Source organism: Apodemus sylvaticus, chromosome 10 (assembly GCF_947179515.1).
Source record: "Apodemus sylvaticus chromosome 10, mApoSyl1.1, whole genome shotgun sequence".
In the NCBI taxonomy this organism is placed as follows: Eukaryota; Metazoa; Chordata; class Mammalia; order Rodentia; family Muridae; genus Apodemus; species Apodemus sylvaticus.
The window spans coordinates 65093955-65114717 of NC_067481.1; the positions used below are offsets into that span (position 1 = coordinate 65093955).

At 51.8% G+C, this 20763-nt stretch overlaps 1 protein-coding gene across 1 annotated transcript in view; it reads left to right on the forward strand.

Annotated features, from left to right (window-relative positions):
* The window catches only part of Wnt3a (Wnt family member 3A), a 41796-nt gene continuing 21033 nt past the window's right edge, over window positions 1–20763 (forward strand). Inside the window, exons 1-2 of the mRNA XM_052194147.1 lie at window positions 1–71; window positions 16896–17137. Coding sequence (XP_052050107.1) covers window positions 1–71; window positions 16896–17137 — 313 coding nt within the window. The remainder of the gene's footprint in view (window positions 72–16895; window positions 17138–20763) is intronic.

Below are 20763 nucleotides of genomic sequence, written 5' to 3' on the forward strand. Positions count from 1 at the left end.
ATGGCTCCTCTTGGATACCTCTTAGTGCTCTGCAGCCTGAAGCAGGCGCTGGGCAGCTACCCGATCTGGTGGTGAGTCTACTTGCGTTCGCCCCGGGCCCCAGTGCCACCCTAGGGCAACCGCCCCCCTGGGGTAGGGCCCCCTCCGTCGCTCCGCGCACTGGCTGCGGGCGGGTTGTTTTCCTTGGCTGCCACTTGGACCTGTTCGGGCCGCAGCTGGGACGCGGGTGGCGGAGCTTCCGGGGACACTGATTACCCTGGCAGGAGGGGAGGGAGAGCAGTGAAGGTCCATGCTGTCCCTGGCGTCGAAGGAGAATGGCAAAAAGCGGGTCAGCACATGACACTAATGCACAGGCGATGGTCGAGGAAAGGGTGTAAAAGCAGCGCAAGGAAGAGACTCTTCTTAGGGACCCTATCTTACACACACACACACACACACACACACACACACACACACGCACGCACACACTTTAAGACAAAGTCGGCAAGACAAGACCGAACAGCTCGGGGCAGCGCAGTTACGTAAAGACAGTCCGAGACCGGGCGGGGAGTGGCTCGGAGCCTGCGGCAAGGCGCACCGGGGCCAGCCCGGAGCCGCGCGCGCGCTTCCCCAACGCAGTTGCATAGCTTCCATGTGGTTGTCTGGGTGGAAGGGTCGGCCTGCTGTCCACAGCCTATATCTGGCTGACAAGGAATCGCTGGCTGCCGGGAGGGATGAACAGTAGGTAAAGAAAGGGGTATGAGTTTCCCGGAGTGAGAGGCTTGGGAACCCGGTCCTGGAGAGGCTGGACAGCATCCTCCACTCCAGACACACTAGAAGACTCTTCCTCAGCCTAGGGATGGAGTGAGGTTAAAGAAAGGAAAGGTCCTGACTCTCAGGCCCTACGTCCCCCGCACATACCCTGAGAGGAGAAATTGGAGCGACCCTTCCTCGGGGTTATGTGACACTCCCTCCCTTCATGGAGCGCAGACTTAAGGTCACGATCAGCTGCGCAGATCTCTCCTCCAACACAAGCGAGAGGATCGAGAGCGTCAAGGGACCGGCGCGCCGCTGGTGGAGACTCAGTTGGACAGAAGCCTCCCCACAAACATGCGCACCACCCCCCAGGATCACTCCGACAGCTTGCCTGGAATTATAATAATTATGCCGAGGGGAAGGGGGGACCCAGCGAGCCGAAGTACATCTAATCCGATAATCATTTTTCTCTTCGAGATGCTTCAAGAGAAGAGCTGAGGAGCTTGGGGTGGGGATGCAGGGCCCGCGCCGCTGCAGGGATGAAGGGTGGGTAACCGGGGGGCGCCAGGGGCTGGAGAGGCTGCTGGGCAGCGGTTGCGCTCCACGGAGATCTAGCTGAGCCTCGGCTCTGGTGAGATTTTTTTTTAAGACCCGGAGGGGCACCTGTGGAGCCCCGTGGCCTCCGGGAGCGAGGATTGCGTCGGGTGGGTCTAGGAGCGCGGACACAGAGGCGCGTCCCGGCGTCCGCGGGGAGCCAGGGGCAGCGCGTCCGAGGGAGCCCCGCGGGCTGCCCGCTGCTGCGCCAGGCTTCTAATTAGAACCCGCCGCCGCGGAATTCCTGGGCTCGAGAGGAAGCGCCTTCGCCCCCGCTCTACTCCCATAAAGAAGGGCCATGTCGCCAGCCTCCTGGCTACCCCGCGTCCTGGGACTTTTGTCCCTAAGGTCGTGGGGGGTCACTAGCCGAGTCCACCCAGGCCCACAGAAGTATAGCCTCCGTTTCACCTGGGCTGTTAGCTCCCCCTCCTCGGGTGCACCCGGCATTCTCCAGGTGAGAGGGGAGGGGTGTGAAAAAGTGAAGCCTTTAGCCATCCCACCCCTCCCCTCAAAGGACCCGGGCAACCCTTTGGCCCCAGAAAGTGATACGGAAGTCCACCTGGTATTCATGGGGTTGGGTGACAAGGGCCACCTCTCCGCCCATCCCCTACTCCCACTTTGTTCTCTGTAGGATTCTCACACTTAACAATTCTGCTTCCTGAGATGCAGCCCGCCTCGCTCTGGGATGCTGGCTTCCTGGGGACAAGACCTAGTTCCCCTCCTGCCCCCTCTATTCCCTCTCAGCCTCCCGGGCAGGCTCAAAGTGTCAGCTGGATCGGCACGCTGCAGAATGGAGAGGAAGGGTCCCCTAAAACAGGCGGCAGTGGCAGCAGTCGCTTGATACAGTGTGGTAGCTGGCTCTTTAATAAAGATTGTTTTGCAGTTTCTACTTAGCCAAACTTCAGCCCCTCTCTTCTCTTGCCCACGCTCTGGGCCTAGATGAGGCATAGCCCCCAAGTGCGGAGGCACATCATGGCTACTGCGGGCTGGGCTACTAGTGAGCTCAGTACAGAGGCAAAACAGGGGACTCGGGAACCTCTTTTTACGATTTGTACCATTCACACTCAGCCTACACGCTGATTCTTTTACTTGACCTCCCCCTCCCCCAGGACTGAGCCTCCCTCCCCCTCCAGGCCCGCAGCTCCCCTTTCCTCTGAAAGTGAAAGTGAACCGCAGAGAAGTTCATCACCTGCAGGACCCAAACCCAGGAAATCTCAAATCAAGAGTAATTAGGCTTTTGGAGATGGTGGGGGTCTTCGCCAGGAGGAGGAAAAGAGGAGGAAGTTGGTACTTCTCTGCTTCTGGTGGATCCATGAAAGTCGACCACCTCCCCAGGACCTACTCTGAGGCACGCGTGGTGTGTTCAGGCTAACTTTATTGCAGTCCCGATACCACAGGCCCATCCAAAGTAAGACCTCCATGGTGCCTGTCCTGGGATCTTCAGGAGCTGGGGTGAGGGGTAGGCAAGTGGACCAAACCACATGGCAGAGGAAGGTTCTCTTTCCTCTTCCCACGCCCTTGCCAGGTTCTGTTCTCACAGTGTTAGAACTGATTGGAAAGAGCCGGAAGGGGAGCAGTTCACGAGGCTAAGAGAAAGTAGGCTCCATCCGAGGACTCATACTAGAGGGGGGCTGGGGCTTTCCTCCCCCTGTCTTATCTCCTGTCTGGAGATGCCAGCCTTGTGGCTCCCTGCGTCTCCCCAGACACTGAGCTAATTCGTGGCATGGAATTGACAACCCCTTTCTGTGCCCTCTCCACAGGCTACACTGCTGGGTCCCCGCCCTCCCTGGCCACTTCTTGTCGCAGTTCTCAGCTGTACACCCTTCCCCAGCCCTCACTGCCACCTGGATTTCCTGTCGGGGGTCCCTGCTCCTTGCCCCTTTACTTGTGGAAGAGCCAGTGTCCCAGCTCCCCTCTCTCCCTTCCTCATCAGGGTCCCCTGCCTAGGGACATGATCCTGTTGGACCACCAACTCCTGAGCGTGGGAAAAACTGCAGAGCAGCCAGGGCCAGTGCTCAGCTCTCTCTCAGACCCTCCAGAGCTTCTAACAGTTTCCTCTGTGGGCTAATCCCTGGTATCCCTGAAGCTGTGTGCTGTGTCCCAGGGACACTTGAATGAGCCCCCCCCCCTTTTTTTTGTTTTTTTTTGGATTTGGTTTTTTTCAAGACAGGGTTTCTCTGTATAGCCCTGACTGTTCTGGGACTCACTCTGTAGACCAGGCTGGCCTCGAACTCAGAAATCCGCCTGCCTCTGCCTCCCAGAGTGCTGGGATTATAGGCGTGCCCAACCACCGCCCGGGCGAGCCCCCTTTCTTTAGAGACCAACTCTAGCGCCTCTTCTCTGCACATAGATTCCCCTGGCTTCTCACTTCTCTGCAGCCCTGACCCCCTAACTTACCCCCACCCCTGCTGTGCACGGCTGGGCACAGACAGCCTCCAAGGAGACAGGACTCTTAGCTCTCTTCCCACCTCCGTGTGACCTGGTTAGTGATGGATGCCAGCAGTCTGCCTCACAGTGGGGACAGAGCCTGGTGGGACACACAGGGTAGGTGGGGGGGGCGGGGATGAGAGGCACAGTCTGGGGGGTGCGGGTATAAGGTGGAGAGGTTACAGATGAGGGATGGTCCATGTACAATTACCAGGTTGCCAAGGTGAACAGGTAACCCTAACCTAACCCTAACCGTAACCCTAACCCTAACCCTAACCCTAACCCCAGCCCTAACCCTAACCCTAACCCCAGCCCTAACCCTAACCCTAACCCCAGCACTAACCCCAACCCTAACCCCAGCCCTAACCCTAACTCTAACCCCAGCCCTAACCCTAACCCCAGCCCTAACCCCAACCCTAACCCTAACCCTAACCCCAGCCCTAACCCTAACCCTAGCCCTAACCCTAACCCTAACCCCAACCCTAACTCTAACCCCAACCCCAACCCTAACCCTAACCCCAGCCCTAACCCTAACCCTAACCCCAGCCCTAACCCTAACCCTAACCCCAACCCCAACCCCAACCCCAACCCTAACCCCAACCCTGCCGTGCAGAGTGCAGAGCAGACGAGGAGATGGGAGCACACAGCCAGGCAAAGACAGGTACACTGAGGAAGAGTCAAGCTGAGTTTCCTAGCTTGCTACAGGGCTGCAGAGGTCACTCCAGAGCTGACGAGCCTTCCTCCCAGTCCAGCCAGTAAAGCCTCCCTCATCTTCGGGCTCCCTCCCCACCTGCCCACCTGTCTCCCAGTTCTCTTTCTTTCTGTTCCCTCTTCTTTCCCTTTCTCCCTTCTTCCAGTCTCTGATTTCACTTTGTCAGTAACTAACATAAAACTCATTAAGCAAAAGAAATCAGGACCCTACATAAATCACCACTACTAGCATTGTGACTCCTTGGGCACTGAGCTAGGTGCTGCTTCCTCAGAACTGCCAATCACTCAGACCATCATCATTAACCCCAAGGGGAACATTCAAAGCCAGCCCTTTCCCGACACCAACTTGCCCAGCTCTTCCAGACTTTGATGCTCACACCCTGCAAATGGTATTGGGGGGGGGGCGGAGGTGCCTCCAAACCTGGGTGTCTTTCTTCCACCCAGCTTTGTGTCCCCTTAAAATGACTTTCTGTATCATTTGTATATAGCTTCCCAGACTCCTTTGCGTCCAGAGAGCAGAGAGTGAGACAGTTCGGTAGCACTGAATACACTCTTAGGCAATTATTAAGGTTTGGTAACATCCCCTACATACACAGACATCTGGTCCCTTGTACAAACCTTTGGCCTGCCCAGACAGGTGGCCCACAGCCTGTGTTTAATGCCAGCATTTGTGGAGGCAGAGGCAGAGGCAGAGGCAGGCAGATCTCTGAGTTTGAGACCAGCCTGGTCTACAAAATGAGTTCCAGGTCAGCCAGGGCTGTACACATAAACTCTATCTTGGGCAGGGGATGGGGGAGAACAAAACAAAAAAACCTTTGGCCTGGAACATCAGACCCTTAGCAGCTCAACCATCCTTCTTTTGGTATGACTCAGGATTCAGGAAGCAGGACTCAGATTTGTCCCCTTGGCCCTCAGAATCAGAATATGATCAGTGCTTTTTGATATGTGACCAGAGCCTAACTGTAAAAGATCTGCCAGTTGTCTGTGAAGAAGTGCAGTCTCTGTGTGTGGTGATGGTGATGGGGTGTGATATTGCGGCAGCTTAATGACAGTGCACCAGCAAGTCAGGTTCTTCTCTGCTTGGTCTAGTAGGCATCTGAGCCTGTGGACCAGCCTGAAATCACTCAGCAGCAGAGTTCTCCCTATGCCCTAGGACCCAGGTGTGAGGACCGCTGGCCCAGCCTTTGGGATTTCTGCATTTGCCTCTGTTCTGGGAAGGTAAAGAATTAGCCTATTGGGCTGAGAGAGTTCAGGGAGGACCTTCTGGATCTCTGACAGTCCTCTGGGGAAGGAGGCTTTGTCTTCTGCTTAGCTTCAAAGGCTGCAGCCAATGTAGAGATCTGGCAGGAGGGCGACCCAGGTTCAAGGTGCTGAAAGGCTTCCCGAGGGCTTCGACCTGGCACCACTCTAGGGCCTGGTGAGCAGCAGAATCCGAGGCTGAGAAAGGGAGCCGGCCACTTCCCTTCCCTTCTGAAGGCCGGAAACTTCCAGGAGACTGTGAACAACACAAGGGCCACAAAGCCCTCTGTAGAATCCACAAAACCCTCAACACCACCGTGTGCACCAGAAGGAACCGTGTCGTGTCTCTGTGCTGAGCGGTAGATCACATAGCATTTGTAGAGAGTTCTGGGACTAAATTTCAGAGTGAAGCCACAGGTCTGTGACCAGAGAGGCCTTAGCCATGTGGGCCCTGCCACCTGTACCCAGGAGCATTCCTGTCCCTTGGGAAAGAGCACACTTCCAACACCAATCAGCGAAATCAAGCAGACCCAGTCAGTATGGCTTTCTTTTTATTCCCCCCTGGCCTTGCTTTTTGGCCCTGTGCAGCCAACCAGTAAGGTTGTGTTGAGTGGATGAACGGACAGAGTCTTTCCAGTGGACATCAGGCACTATACCTGAGCAGGATGGATATGGGGAGGAAAGGGGGGGACACATTTTAAAATTTCTAATACCTTCCCCCATCCCACCACGTGACAACTTTCCAGCTCTGCGACCTAGAGGAACCTCTGCCTCTGCCTCTGCCTCTGCCTAGGTCTCCCTCCAGGGCTCCCCAGGTGACACCCTCGAGGTGTCTGATACATTGGTGCTTCCACATTCCTTCACCAGAAGAACGTGCCACTGCCGCCCAGGGAGGCTGGCAAACACATGGCCGCCGGCGCGGGAGCCTCCCGCCTGCCAGGACTCGCTCAAAGTATGTGTCAGTAATCCTGCTGGCCCGGCGGGGCAGGACAGGCGCTGGCTGGGAAGGCTTCAGGCAGGGCCCTGTGCTGCCTGGAGGAAGGACTTGGGACCCCCTCCCCAACTCAGAAAGTGCTGGGACCTCCAGGAGGGCTTCCATTTTCTGGGGATGCTGTGAGTTTGTGGGAAGGCATCGGATTGTTGGGGATCTCAGGAACACAGGTACCGAGGGGACAGCTCTGCGTCTGGGTGGTTCCTGGGCAGCCCCATTCAAGAGAGGACAGTGTCTCAGCTATGAGTATAGAAGCCTGATGATAGAACGGAAAGACCCACTACTCCAGAGAGAAAGGCCTGAGTGGGATGGATGCTCCATCAACGCACAGCATACTGGCCCAGGACCCTTATCCCCAGAGACCTCTCTACCCATGATCCTCCTTGTTCCCTCTGGGTCTGGGTAGAGCCTTGGGAACCCCACCTGTTGGGATCCAACTCAGTGCTTACTGTGCCTGACTCCATGCCAGCAGCAGACAAGAGAAGTCAGGCAAGCAAGGCACTTCCTGCACCAGATACAGATTCAGGGAGAGGTGGACAAGAGAGGGTTGCAGTCAGGCAGGTAGCAGGGCCATCAGTATACAGGGCTTCCCAGAGCACACGCAGAGGCTCTGTCATAGGATGTGACTCTCTAAAGTCAGAAAAGCCATGGAGACTTCTTTGTCCCACTCCTATCTTGAAGCCTCAGTTAGAATAAAGTCTACCACCTCGTTGGGTAAATAGGGAAACTGAGGCCCAGGACACCAGGAAAGGGTGTCACAGTACTCAAGTGAATAATAGCACTGGATGTAATAATAGTACTGAATGTAGTCTGGGCTCCTCACCTATGCCTGTCCAAATGCAACTGGCCTCAGCGCCCCTGCCAAGCTACTTCCTGACGCGGCCCCTCTCTGCCGGCCCACAAGCTTCCATCATAAATAACAGTCGGTTGCCTGCTTGGTCCTGGAGGCTCGACGCTTGCTAACATGGAACCGGTGCCATGACACGAGGATGGGAAAATCCACTTGAGACCAAATAGAAGCTGGGGAACCTTGGCCCGGGGAGGCCAGTGCTGGCCCAGGCTGGGCTGGCCTGCTGCCCATCTCCCAGTCCTGAACCAGCCTCCTTCCTCTGCTGCATGTCACAGCCAGCGTCTCTGCTCTATCCCTGGCCAGGTGCCCGGCCTTTCAACAGGAGCAAGGAAAGGAGGAGGGAGAAAAACCATTAGTGTTTGCAGGCTGCAGGCGTGGCTCACGTGGCTACAGCCACAGGATGAAACCCCGAGTCTAAGGATGGGGCTATGTTCCAAAACATAGCAGGCTCTAAGTAGACAGCGATGCCTACCCCTTTAAAGACAAACTATGATTAAGTAATAATAAAAAATTAACAGCGTTAGTGAAAATGAAAGCAAGAGGAGTCTGAGATCTGATTGGCATAACACCGGCTTTTCACTGGCGTGACTTGTTCTTGTTTGACCCCCACAGACATGCTTTTGTAAGGATAAAACGTTTCAGCCCTGCTTTCTAAGGCTTGATTTAAACATCGGCATTTTGGGACCTTTTCGACGGTGGCCTCGGCAGTTACCTTGGTCTGAAAGGCTTAGGGTCCACTACCTAACTTTGACTGCCAGTCCTTCTGCTGGGACCCAAGAAAAGGCTTAGGGTGGTGTTGGGTTGGGTGGCTGGACCTTTCAGAGGAGTGGCAGGAGAACACTGATTTTTTTTGGCGGGGGGAGTGTCCAGAGGACCTTGCAACGTGACGTCAAGTTGGACAGTTAAAATTCAAGCTGAAAGTAGAGATTGTAGGCTTCTCCCAAGAGGCCATCCTCCACCCTGGTTGGCAGAGAGAGGGGAAGTGCAATGAATTCCTCCGGTCGTGAATCACCGAGGCCAGGTGCAGAGAAATGGGTGCAGCGAGGGTGTGCCGTCTCCCAGCTTCTCCCCAGGCCCAGGCAGGGCCCTCCTGCCCTCGCTGTTTCCATCACCCCAAGGCAGGGTTCAGACCTTACTGTGACCTCGCATCTGAAGGAGCTGGATATAGATTGGGAGTGACTGGTTACAGGGTCTCCTATTCTTAATACTCTCCTGGGTAAAAGATAAGGGTGCAGTCTAAGTCGGGACACAGGGTCCTTTGAGTAACCTGCGGGTTCTCCAACTTTGTCTGGACACTGATTTACACTTGTCAGAAGGATCCTGTGTGAAGGGAGAGGGGAGAGCCCATCAGACACTCCTGAAAGCTCAGGGTGGGCACTAGGGCCTTAAGAAAGATGAGGTTGGACTTGGGCAGGATGAAGGTCGCCGGTTTGTTTGGCTGGTAGCCATCTCTTGGGCTTTGTAAGCAGGCATGGGTGACTGGCTGACTGCCAGGGCTCAGGTTCCACTGGTCTCTGTCACTTCTCCAAGCCCTGATATCTCTTGGGGGGTTTGGATCTGATAAGTCTTGGCTTTTAAGGGAGAGCAATGGAGGCCAGTGGGATTTTAGATGTCTAGGGGGAAATCATGTCCATCCTTAACTCCTGGGAGAATGGGGTGGAGAAAGTAGAAAAGACAGGCAGCAAAGGCCTTCAGGGCCCATGAAGATTCTCAGGTGTTTTGCATTTGGACTCAAGCCTTAGAAGAATCCTTGTCTTTGGAGTATCTTTAGAGTTCTGGAATGTCAGGCTGAAGAGACCTCAGATCAGCAGCTTAAAACCGCGTTTCCGACACTGCTCTAACCCAGTCGCCTGCGGTTCAGCTAGGGACACTGAGGCTCCAGAGTCTTAGAGGGCCGACCAGAATAGACCAGCAGGGTGGGTCAGATGAGACTTCATAGTTGGGATGACCACTCTCATCTCCCTTGACGGAGTGATGCTGAAAGGGAAGTGAGACACTTGTGTGACGCTGTGCCATTCTGGTGTGCTGGCTGCGCACGGGCTCTGCTGGATGCGTTTCTTTGTATCGGACTCACTGATGAATGCTATTTTGCTCAGACTGGGACTTAATACATTTTAAGAGTGTTAGAGTGTGTCAGGGCCAAGACAATGGCTCAGTCAGTAAATGAAGTATCTGTTACACAAACACAAGACCTGTGTTTGAACCTCAGGACACACATAAAAAAACCATGTATGGCAGCATAGTTTTGAAATACCAGTGTCGAGGAGGTGGAGACAGGCAGGTCTCTGGGGTTCACTGACCAGCCAGCCTAGCCTATAGTGAGCTGTAGGTTCCAATGAAAGACCCTATAACAAGACACATAGTTCCTAAGGAACAACACACAAGATTGACCCCTGCCAGCCAGTGCATGTGTTCACACCTAAACAGAAATGCCTGAAGGGAGTGCCCTCAGGAGCCGGTGTGCTGGGACCACTGTTTTTGCCATAGTAACCTGAAGAATTGACATATGCTCCACTCACCAAGCTTTGGTTTCCTGTCCCAGGTGGCCTTGGGTCACACCTGTCCTAGTTTGTCACATACTGGGTCTGCGGACACATAGCCCATGATCTTCACCCAGAGCAACTGGAGCTGAGAACGGGAAGATACAGGGCTGGGACAATGATGAGAGATTTGAAGGGACAAACACAGCAATAGATGATCTGTGGAAAGAGGTGGCCCGAGTGGCAGCAGGAAGGGGCAGCTGTCCACAGGCTAGGTCATGAGCATAGGGGATGTGTCCCTAGAGCTTGGACACAAGGGACCTAGAAGGTGAAATCTCTCAGAAATGCCTGTTGTTCTGGATGTCAGGACTCAGGTAAGGGTGGAAGAATCCAGTGCAGTGAGGAGGACAGTGGTGTGCCCCTCGGATCTTGTCAAAGCAGAGCAGACACCATAGATTTAAGAATTTTTGCGGCTCCCAAGTGTCAGCCAGACCGGGGAAGACACTTCTAACCCCACTCACTTTGTTGAGAGTCATTTTGTGTATTCATGGCTTGGGGCAGCTCCTGAGAGTCCCTCTGTGGTCTCAGAGCCAGAAACTCGGAGGCAAACTCCATGCTTCGGATCCAACTTCTGAAAGCACACACGAGTAGGGCAAACTTAGAACTCCAGACCTCAGTGTATATATGCCCCAAGTCCTGATAGGGCATTCTGGGCATAGTTTTGGACCTCAGAACTCTGGGAACACCTCAGAGTTTGAGGTGCTGCCAGATTCTGGGTTTGGAGGGGCTTCTGGGGATAGGGGATGGAAGCAGGAAGCCATGAGTGCTGGAGAGCCACTGAGTCCTTCTGAGCAGGTCGTGTGGCTGGCTACTCAGAGTGTAGCTACTTAGAGTGTAGGCTACTCAGAGTGTAGGCTACTCAGAGTGTAGCTACTCAGAGTGTAGGCTACTCAGAGTGTAGCTACTCAGAGTATAGCTATTCAGAGTGTAGGCTACTCAGAGTGAAGTTACTCAGAGTGTAGGCTACTCAGAGTGTAGCTACTCAGAGTGTAGCTACTCAGAGTGTAGCTACTCAGAGTGTAGGCTACTCAGAGTATAGCTATTTAGAGTGTAGCTACTCAGAGTGTAGCTACTCAGAGTGTAGCTACTCAGAGTGTAGCTACTCAGAGTGTAGGCTACTCAGAGTGTAGCTACTCAGAGTGTAGGCTACTCAGAGTATAGCTATTCAGAGTGTAGGCTACTCAGAGTGTAGTTACTCAGAGTGTAGGCTACTCAGAGTGCAGGCTACTCAGAGTGTAGCTACTCAGAGTGTAGGCTACTCAGAGTATAGCTATTCAGAGTGTAGCTACTCAGAGTGTAGTTACTCAGAGTGTAGGCTACTCAGAGTGTAGGCTACTCAGAGTGTAGGCTACTCAGAGTGTAGCTATTCAGAGTGTAGCTACTCAGAGTGTAGTTACTCAGAGTGTAGCTACTCAGAGTGGAGGCTACTCAGCCTACAGCTGTAGAGATCTGGTGGGCATCCAAGCCCTTGAATCCTGTGCTGTGCATCTTCTGGATGCTACTCCCATGCCCGTGCTCCTAATGGGACAAGAAATGGAATTCTCATCCCCAGCTCTGCTCGTTGCAGTGGGATCTCACCCTTGACCATGAAAGGAGGTGATACTCTGCTGTTACAACCACAGTTTCTGACATCACTGAGGGAGGACAGATGTCGTCACAGTGGGCGAGAAATGGAGAAGAGGTTACAGACGCTGTTGCTATTTAGTGTTCTGTAGACATCTAGCAGGACCCCTGCAAAATTCCACCTTGTTCACCTTCCTATGACTCAGCTGGTTTGGTTCCTCACAGCCATACTGTTTCCGGTTTTCTTCTGGACTGTTTCATTTAGCTTTTCATTTTAATTGCATTTTATTTATTTATTGTGTATGTCTGCTTGCACATGTGCCCAGGCCACAGCGTGCTTGGGGTGGGGGTGAGGGTGGGGTCAGAGGACAACTTCAGGACTCTGTTCTCTCCTTCCACGGTGTGGATTCTAGGGATCAAACTGAAGTTTTTCAGGCTTGGCAATTAGGTACCTTTATTTGATGAAATATCTGTCCCACCCTGGAGTGTGTCCTGATGACTGTACAAAGAGATCCTGGCACTCACCTTGGAGTCTGTGTACCCTTACTCAGGTGTTAAAGAATAATCCAGGTGTGGCAGGACACACTTGGGATCCCTGATGAGGGAGGTCTAGTCTAAAAAAATCACGAGTTTGAGGCTAGCCTGGGCTACCTGGCAAGAGCTTGTTACTCAGTAGTGGTTGCCTGGCAGGGCCAAGTCTCCTTAGCTGAGAAGAAGGAGAAGGGAGAGAGTCTGGAAATGGTAAGTTAGGCAGAAGTTTGGGAGAAACACTTGAAATAGTCCTGGGGAGGGTCACAAGTTCATTAGCTACATATGGAATTAGAGGCTGGAATATGTGGGACTCTGTCCCCAAAACAGAAAAATAAATCCATAAATAAATGTTTGACTTTGTACAGCTTTCCTTCTGTATTCTGTAGGCACAGGCTTAGCCAGCTGAGAATTGAAAATGTTTGGAAACACTGGGCATGGTAAGCACACACCTTTAATCCCAGCACTCTGCAGGAGGCAGAGGCAGGTGGATCTCTGTGAGTTTGGGCTAGCCTGGTCTACAAAATGAGTTTCAGGGTGTAGTTTAGTTAGTAGAGTACTTGGCTCATACACACAAAGGTCACATCTGTAATCTCAGCATTCAGGAAGTAGAGGCAGGGATTGGGGGGGGGAGGAGATTTCAAAGTCTTCTTTGGCATCTCGGCAAATTGGAAGTTAGTCTGGGCTATGTGAAAGACAGACAACAGACAGAAAGCCGGAAAGACAGAAAGACAGAAGGACAGAACTAAACAAGCTAATACAAAACCAAGCTGACCACCACAGCCCCACTGAAGTCCAGAAGTTTACTGAACCTCCTTGGCCCTGCCTGCGTGCGTATCCCTACAGTACAGCAGCCACCCTGCCCAGTCGTCAGCATTCCTTCCCACAAGGCCTCTGTGCCTGGGCTTTCCTGATGGTCCAGGGCTCAGGGAATGAGAAATGATCCAGGCTGTGATTCAAGGCACTTCAGAGGTCTTTGGGTCCAGAGAATGTTCTCCCCCACCTCCCTAAATCCATGAGAGGGAGCAGAAGGGATCCTGCTGGAGCTGCCCACACCCGGCCTCCTAGCTAGGGGAGGTGGCGAGCAGGGACCTGCCCAGCAGAGGGGAAGCAGAGAAGGCTGACTCAGCATCCCCCCCGAGGAAGGGGGCTGGGGAGCTGCCATGGGCCGGGAAGTCCCTTCTCTGCCTTCCTTGGGGGCCACTCCCAGCAGGGTGGGTGAGGAGCTGAAGTCTGACCTCTCCACGCCATTGGCAGGAGCCCCCTCTTCAACAGCATCCTCTTCTTCCAAACCCACACCATCAGCACCCAGGATGAGTGCGGGCTCCTGGCATTTAACAAAGGAGACCACCTACTCTTGGGAACTGGCCACTGGCCCTAGGCAGTTCCTGCTGGGAAGACAGAGACGGCCAGTTCTGGCCAGGTTCGCTTAAGTCTCCTAGTAAACTGCGTTCACACAGTGAAGATTGCCTTCTTTTTTGGATGGATAGACAGATGCCCTTACCCTCTTTCTGAGATCTACGAATGAAGCCCAGTGGGGAGGATGATTGCCTAGTATCTGTGACATCCTATGTTCGATCCCCTGGCACTGCAGAGGCAGGTGGATCTCTGTGAATCTGAGGCCAGCCTGATCTACATAGTGATCTCCAAAACAGCCAGGGCTATATAGAGAAAACCTGTTTCAAAAAAGAACAAAAGAGGAGGAGGAGGGAGAGGAGGAGGAGGAAGAAGAGGAGGAAAATGGGAGGAAGGAAGGAAGAGAGGGCGGGACATTGCCTAGGTCAAGGGGAAACTTTGCTTTTCCACAGGTAGGAGAGTCTTGGGGCAAGTGTGGGTGCAGTGGGTGGTGGGGTTGGGGGGCTCTGGAGAATGGAGGAAGGAGAGCCTAAGTCCTTCTGGATTCGTGTAACAGGCAGAAGGCAGATGAACCTGACGAGACATGGTGGGACCTCTGTTTTTAAGGTGGTCAGCCAAAAGTGACATGGTGACAAGGCACAGCAGTGGCTTTCCACCTTGGTCTAGTCTCTTCCTCTCTACTCTGGGCACTTGGCCAGGCCCCTCCTCTCTGCCATCCTTGAGGGCAAGGATCACAGATCCCAGTCCACTCCATATGTACGTGTCTTGGTCCTCGAGCCAGGACCTTGGACAGTGATTTCTTCATTCTGCCAAGTGTCTCTACTCTCCCCATATTCAGAAATGCCCATGTGGCCCATCTAGTGCCATCAGGGACACACAGATAGCCACAGTGGTCAGCACCTAGAAAAGAAAGTATTGATTCCTACTGCAGGCATGGAAGAAGGCATCTTTGAGGCCAACTAACCATGGAGGTCAAAGGTCTGGAGAGGAAAGACTCACGCCTACTAAGAGTGGAAGCAGTCTCCAGTCTGCACAGGGCTGGCCTTATGAACGTGGGGCCTATCATGGGTAGGTGTGCATGGAAGAAACCTACCCAGTCAGCCCACAAAGAGAGGAAAGAGAGGAAGGATGAAGAAGCCAAGAGTAGGCCCTTTCATGGTGCACACACGGGAATGCACACTGCACTAAGGCCAGGCAAATGGTGATGTGTGACGCAGGTCTCTTGAGTATTTCGGGAGATAGGAGAGTCCAGCTCTATGGGGACTAGACCCCAGGATGGATGTGCTGGGGGCCTGAAAACTGTGAGTTGGGACTAGAGGTACTTGATGGGGCATAAGCACTCTTTGAAGCACCCATATGCATGAGAAAACGCTGTTCTTCCCTCCTGACCAGTCCCTCAGAGGGTGCTGGTGGCACATGCCTTTAATCTCAGCACTGGGGAAGTAGAGGCAGGTAGATCTCTGCAAGTTCCAGGCCAACCTGGTCTACAGAGCTAGTTCTAAGATAGTCAACAGCATGCAAAGAAAGCCTGTTGAAAACCAAACCAAAACACAAAACAAACAAACAAAAAGGACCCAGCCAGTCTTTCTTTTAAACTGTGATTCACAAATGCTGCCTGTGGTGATGCCTATAATCTCAGCAGTAGTAGTCTAATGATCATTAAGTTCTAGCCTAGACTACATGGCTAATCCCAAGCTAGCCTCAGTTACATAATGAGTTCTAATAGTGAGTGTTTCTAAAAACAATAATGATAGCTAGGTGTGGTGGCACATGGTTTTAATCCGAGCACTCAGGAGGCAGAGGCAGGCAGATCTCTGAGTTTGAGCCAGCTTGGTCTACAGAGTGAGTTCCAGGACAGCCAGGGCTACACAGAGAAACCCTGTCTCAAAAAACCTAAGAAAAAGAAAAAAGAAAAACAATGAAAATGACAATGAATGCTTTTCTAACATGCAAGAGGTCCTGGGTTTGACACCTTCCTCACCACCCCCAATAGCATAAGCCGTGGCGATGCGCACCTATGACCCCAGTGCCGAAGGTATGGAAGCAACATGACCAACAGTTCAAGGTCACCCTGAGCTACATAGTGAGTTCCAGACTTGATTGAGCTACATGTGACTTTGTCTCAATAAAGAAATGAATTAAGATTCAAATTTGCACAGCCAACTCTCTGTACGTGAGGGTTCTGCAGTCACAGACTTAGCCTCTGAAAAATCAAAAGCTTTTTTTTTTTTTTGAAAAAGCTGCATATGGCAGCACAGACCTGTAACCCCGGCAACCGGATGCTGAGACTACACAGTGAGAAGAGAGCCAGGTCAGCCAGTGTGACATATAAGGAGACCTTGGCTCTAAGAAAGGAAAGAGGAGAGATGAATGCTGGGAGCCAGGCACAGTGGCTCATGCCTGTGATCCCAGCCAGAGCATCACAGGTTTAAGGTCAGAACTGGCTACATAGCAAGTCTGAAGCCAGTCTAGGCTGCAGGAGACCCTGTCTCAAAAATAAGAAAAACATGAAAACCAACAGGAAAAAGAAACTGTTTGGGAAGGTTGCTGCATGCGTGCTGACCGTGTGTGGGCTTCCTGCTTTGGCTTTCCCTGCAGTGCAGCGTGACAGTTTACTGTCTTAGAATCCTTGTCATCTAGGTTTGGCACGGACAGAAGGGTGTGTGGACTGTGTGCAAATACCATGCTATTTTATACAAAAGATCCAAATGTGTGAACGCGTGCAGGTGTGCGAGCACGCGTGGTGCTCATTCATAGGCCAAAAGTTGGTGCTGGGTATCTACTAGTACTCTCCACTTTGGTTTTTGGTACAGGGTCTGTCACTGAACCCACAACTCCCTGGCTAGACTGGCTGCCCCTGTTCCTCACCTCAGTGCTATGGCTGCAAACATATGCCAACCTGGTTTTTACATGGGTTCTAAGGGGCCTATCTCAGGTCCTCACGCTCGCCTGGCAGGCGCTTAAACCAACACCTTCTCTCTATCCCCTCCTCACACTTTTTAGAGGACATTTGCTTTCTCCCCCTCCCCCACACCTGAGCTGGCCAGTGCCACGTGCTCTGGGATTCACTGAGACACCTCAGCAGCCATCTTCATCCTAAGTTCTCCATCAGTATCTGTATCCTCCAATGCCTACGGAGGTCTGAGCACAGGCTGAGGGTCCCTGGACGCAGGTCTGGTTCTCACGCACAGCGATTGTGACAGCTTAACACAGGATCTACATCCTGGGTACATGGTCAACAACATCCTGTCTCTGTGGTACCCTTCCTGGCAGAAGCAGCTTCAGGCCGAGCACATGCACATAGTCTAGAGCCTGTCTGCTTGCAGAGATGGTCTCACGCCCCTCCTTGTCTTCCCACCAGGTCCTTGGCTGTGGGACCCCAGTACTCCTCCTTGAGCACTCAGCCTATTCTCTGTGCCAGCATCCCAGGCCTGGTGCCCAAGCAGCTGCGCTTCTGCAGGAACTACGTGGAGATCATGCCCAGCGTGGCCGAGGGCGTCAAGGCGGGCATCCAGGAGTGCCAGCACCAGTTCCGAGGCCGGCGTTGGAACTGCACCACCGTCAGCAACAGCCTGGCAATCTTTGGCCCTGTTCTGGACAAAGGTACCCTGGGTGGTTAGGGCCATCTCTACATGGGCATCACAAGGCCTTGTAAATGTCACCTGGCTGGGCTTCCTTCCCCTGACCAATGGAGGGCCTTGGAGAGGCTTGGAGTATGTTGGGGAAGTGGTCCGCCAGCCAGCACCCCTGGGCTGGTTTGGAAAGGAGAGAACGGCAGGAGGGCTAGGTGTTAGTTAGCTGCTGGCAAAGAGCAAATTATCCTAAAGTGTAGTGGTTAAGGCAATAATTACCATGTGTTGACCTCCTGCTGCCGGGGGTCAGGGGCTGGGCTGGCTCTGCTTCCCATCCACAGGGAGGTCCACGGGAGGCTGTCTCAGCACCAGTTGCTAGAGAGGGCTCTGAAGTGGGGCAAAGGCTTCTTTCTGTGGTTTCTGGGACCCAGGGCCGAGACAAGAGGAGGCGGAATAAGAGAGACAGAGAAATAGAAGAGAGACAAAGAGATGGAAGAGAGATGGGGAGGGGTGGGGGACCAAAGGAGAGAGAACACACAGCAAATGAACGCTTTCGTGCCTTGAAAGAACAAGAAGGGAAAATCATATAATTTAAATCACTTTAGAACATACAATCTCAGCACACTTAGCGCACCCACAGAATTGCGACACCACCGCTCCTAATTCCAAAATATTTTCATCCTCTCAAAAGGAAATCCCAAACCCATTACGCAGTGCCCCTGGCAACCACTGGTTTGCTTCCTACCACTGTGGTTTTCTTATTCTGGACATTTCCTCTCTGTGTAATTATGCACTCCGTGGCCCTTTGTAACTGGCTCCTTTCACTGAATGTGAGGTTTACAAAGTTCATCTCTGTTGCCAGGCACATCAATGCTTCATTCCTTTTGATGGCTGAATACTATTCCATTTCATGGTGTGTGTGTGTGTGTGTGTACCTTAAATTTTATATGTCAAAAAAGAAATTTATATGTAAATAATGATATCACCTGTGGATTTCATTTCTTTTATTGGCATATATTTATTGTATCGGGTTTTATGTGTATCTTCATACACATATAGAATCTATTTTGACCTGACCTAATTCTGCTGCCCAGGATATCAGTCCCCTGGGAGATCAAAGTGGAGATGGTAGGTCAAAACTATAAGCAATGGATGTCTGTGGTTCCTGAGCCGCCCAGCCTCGGAGTTTGCTGCAGAGGTCCAAATACAGCACCTGTGGCTTTGCAAGTCTGGCTTGGAAGCATGGACACCAAACTGTCCCCAAGGACAGCATTGTGGAGAAGAGGCTGGGCTGGGCTCCTGCAGTGACCTACCTGTGACCTTGAAGGCAGGTGACAGCATGAGCCTTGGGGGTGGAAGCAACTCTGTCTGGGCCTCCCCTCCCCCACCTTTCACTCCCAGCAATCCGCTCCACCCAATCCCATCAGCCTCCATTCTCAAGCCAGCTCTTCACCTCAAATAATGACATCATGCCGCCAGCCCTGACCCCATGCTTGCTCTGACCCCTTGCACCCAAGTTATGACCCACCATTGATTTTCTTTCCTAGTGACATCTATCAGCTCACTTCCAGGGTGTCAGCGTCCCTATCTATAAAATGGGAAAGTAATTGCAGCTTGCAGCTTGAGAGCTATGAGTTGGGCTAATTACACAGTTGCTCCCTACAGGAAGAGCACTGCTGTGTATGGGAAAGGTAGGGTCCCCAGGCTGGTACAGTTTACCAAGCATGGCTTATAGTGGCACATGTGGTCCATCCTGTGTCTTCATGGGAATGTGATGTGTGTATGTATGTCTTCCTACATGACTACATATAAGCAACACATGTGTATTTTGTTGGGTTTTTTTTGTTTCTGTCTATTTGTGTTTGTTTTATTGTTTTTTGTTTTTGTTTTTTCTATGACAATGTACCTGATACTAATAATTTAAAGAGGGAAGATTGATTTTTGGCTCTTGGTTTCAGACAGAGCATGGCTCTCATTACCACAAACAGAGTCCCTCCAACTTCCTGCCTCTCTGTGATAGACTGAAATGAGCCAAACATCATTTCTGTTGGGTATTTTATCACAGCAGTTATAGCTAATACATTCACTTCCATGATGGGGTTGGGGGAAGAGTCTGTGGGAGCATGCATACACACTACCCCCTCATAATGCTAAGGTGAATCTCTCAGGGGAGCAAGGAGAACACCCCATCACCCACCAACTGTGTTTTAGCACTGAGGAAGGGGCAAACTTATATTCCGTCATGCTAACAGAGGGGGTAGGGCTTGGTTTCTCCTCTTCACCAGCACTTAGTATTGTTATTTTCTCAAAGCTGTCTTCATGGGTGTGAGCATCTTGAGTTCATCAGTTATGTGTGTCCTTTAGGGAAAAAAATCTATTCAGTTTTTCTATTCATGTTTTACTAGGGTTATTTCTATTTGGTTTGAGTTTCAATTATTTCTATTTTTCTTAATCATGGATTTAGTCTCTCTCTCTCTTTCTCTCTCTCTCTCTCTCTCTCTCTCTCTCTCTCTCTCTCTCTCTCTCTGTGTGTGTGTGTGTGTGTGTGTGAATGCTATGTCTGTCTCAGTGAATATGTGAAAGTCAGACAATAAGAATCTGATCTCTCTTCCTACCATGCGGATGCCAGGGACTGAACTCAGATTGGCTTGGGTTCAACTTCCAGCTCCCACAGGGTGGTTTACAACCTTCCGTAACTCCAGCCTCAGGGAATCCCACACTCTTCTAGCCTCCACAACATGGAGACAAAACCTGAGACATTTAACGCATTTTCTTATTTTTTTTTTAAATTAAAAATTCTTTTAGTGTGTAGCACTTTTGCCTGTGTTTGGTTTTGTGTATGGTGCCCTTGGAGGCCAAACAGGGTTCACTCCCTCCTGAGCTGTAGTTACTAGCAGTTGTAGCTGTCCACTATGGGTGCTGGGAACTAGACTTGGGTCCTCTGTGAGAGCAGCCCATGCTATCAACTGCCGACTGGTCAGTCATTCTCTCCATCCTCCTGCAGGAGTCTTTAACTTTGATGGTAAGTTCCCAACTCTTTGTTTGGGTTTTAGCTCTGAGAAAACCTGGCTGAACCCAAGGTCACAGGTGCTTGCTTGTTGTTTTTATTTTTGTTTTTGTTTTCTTTTTTCTTTTCCTGAAACAGGGTTTTTCTGTGTAACCCTGGCTGTCCTAGAACTTTTAGACCAGGCTGGTCTCGAACTCACAGAGATCCATCTGCCTCTGCCTCTGCCTCTGCCTCTGCCTCTGCCTCTGCCTCTGCCTCTGCCTCTGCCTCTGCCTCTGCCTCCCACGTGCTGGGATTTAAAGCATGTGCCGCCACCACCCAGCCCAACTTCAATCTTTACTGTGTTGAAATGCAGTTATTCAAACAGCATTTGTTACAAAGAGTTTTGTTCCCCCACTGAATGGCCTTAATTCACTCATTGGAAATCAACTGGCTCAGTACATTTGCATTGATGAACATACAGGCTGTCTGCTCCATTCCACTGGTCTCTGAGCATCTTCATAGCCATGCCATGCAGTTTTCATATCTATAGCTTTGTCATGTGTTTTTTTTTAAAAAACTCAAAATTGTTTTGGTATTTGAGGCTGTTGATGTATGTTATCATATGTACATTAGGATCCACTGGTAATGCCCATTTTTTAGATTTTTTT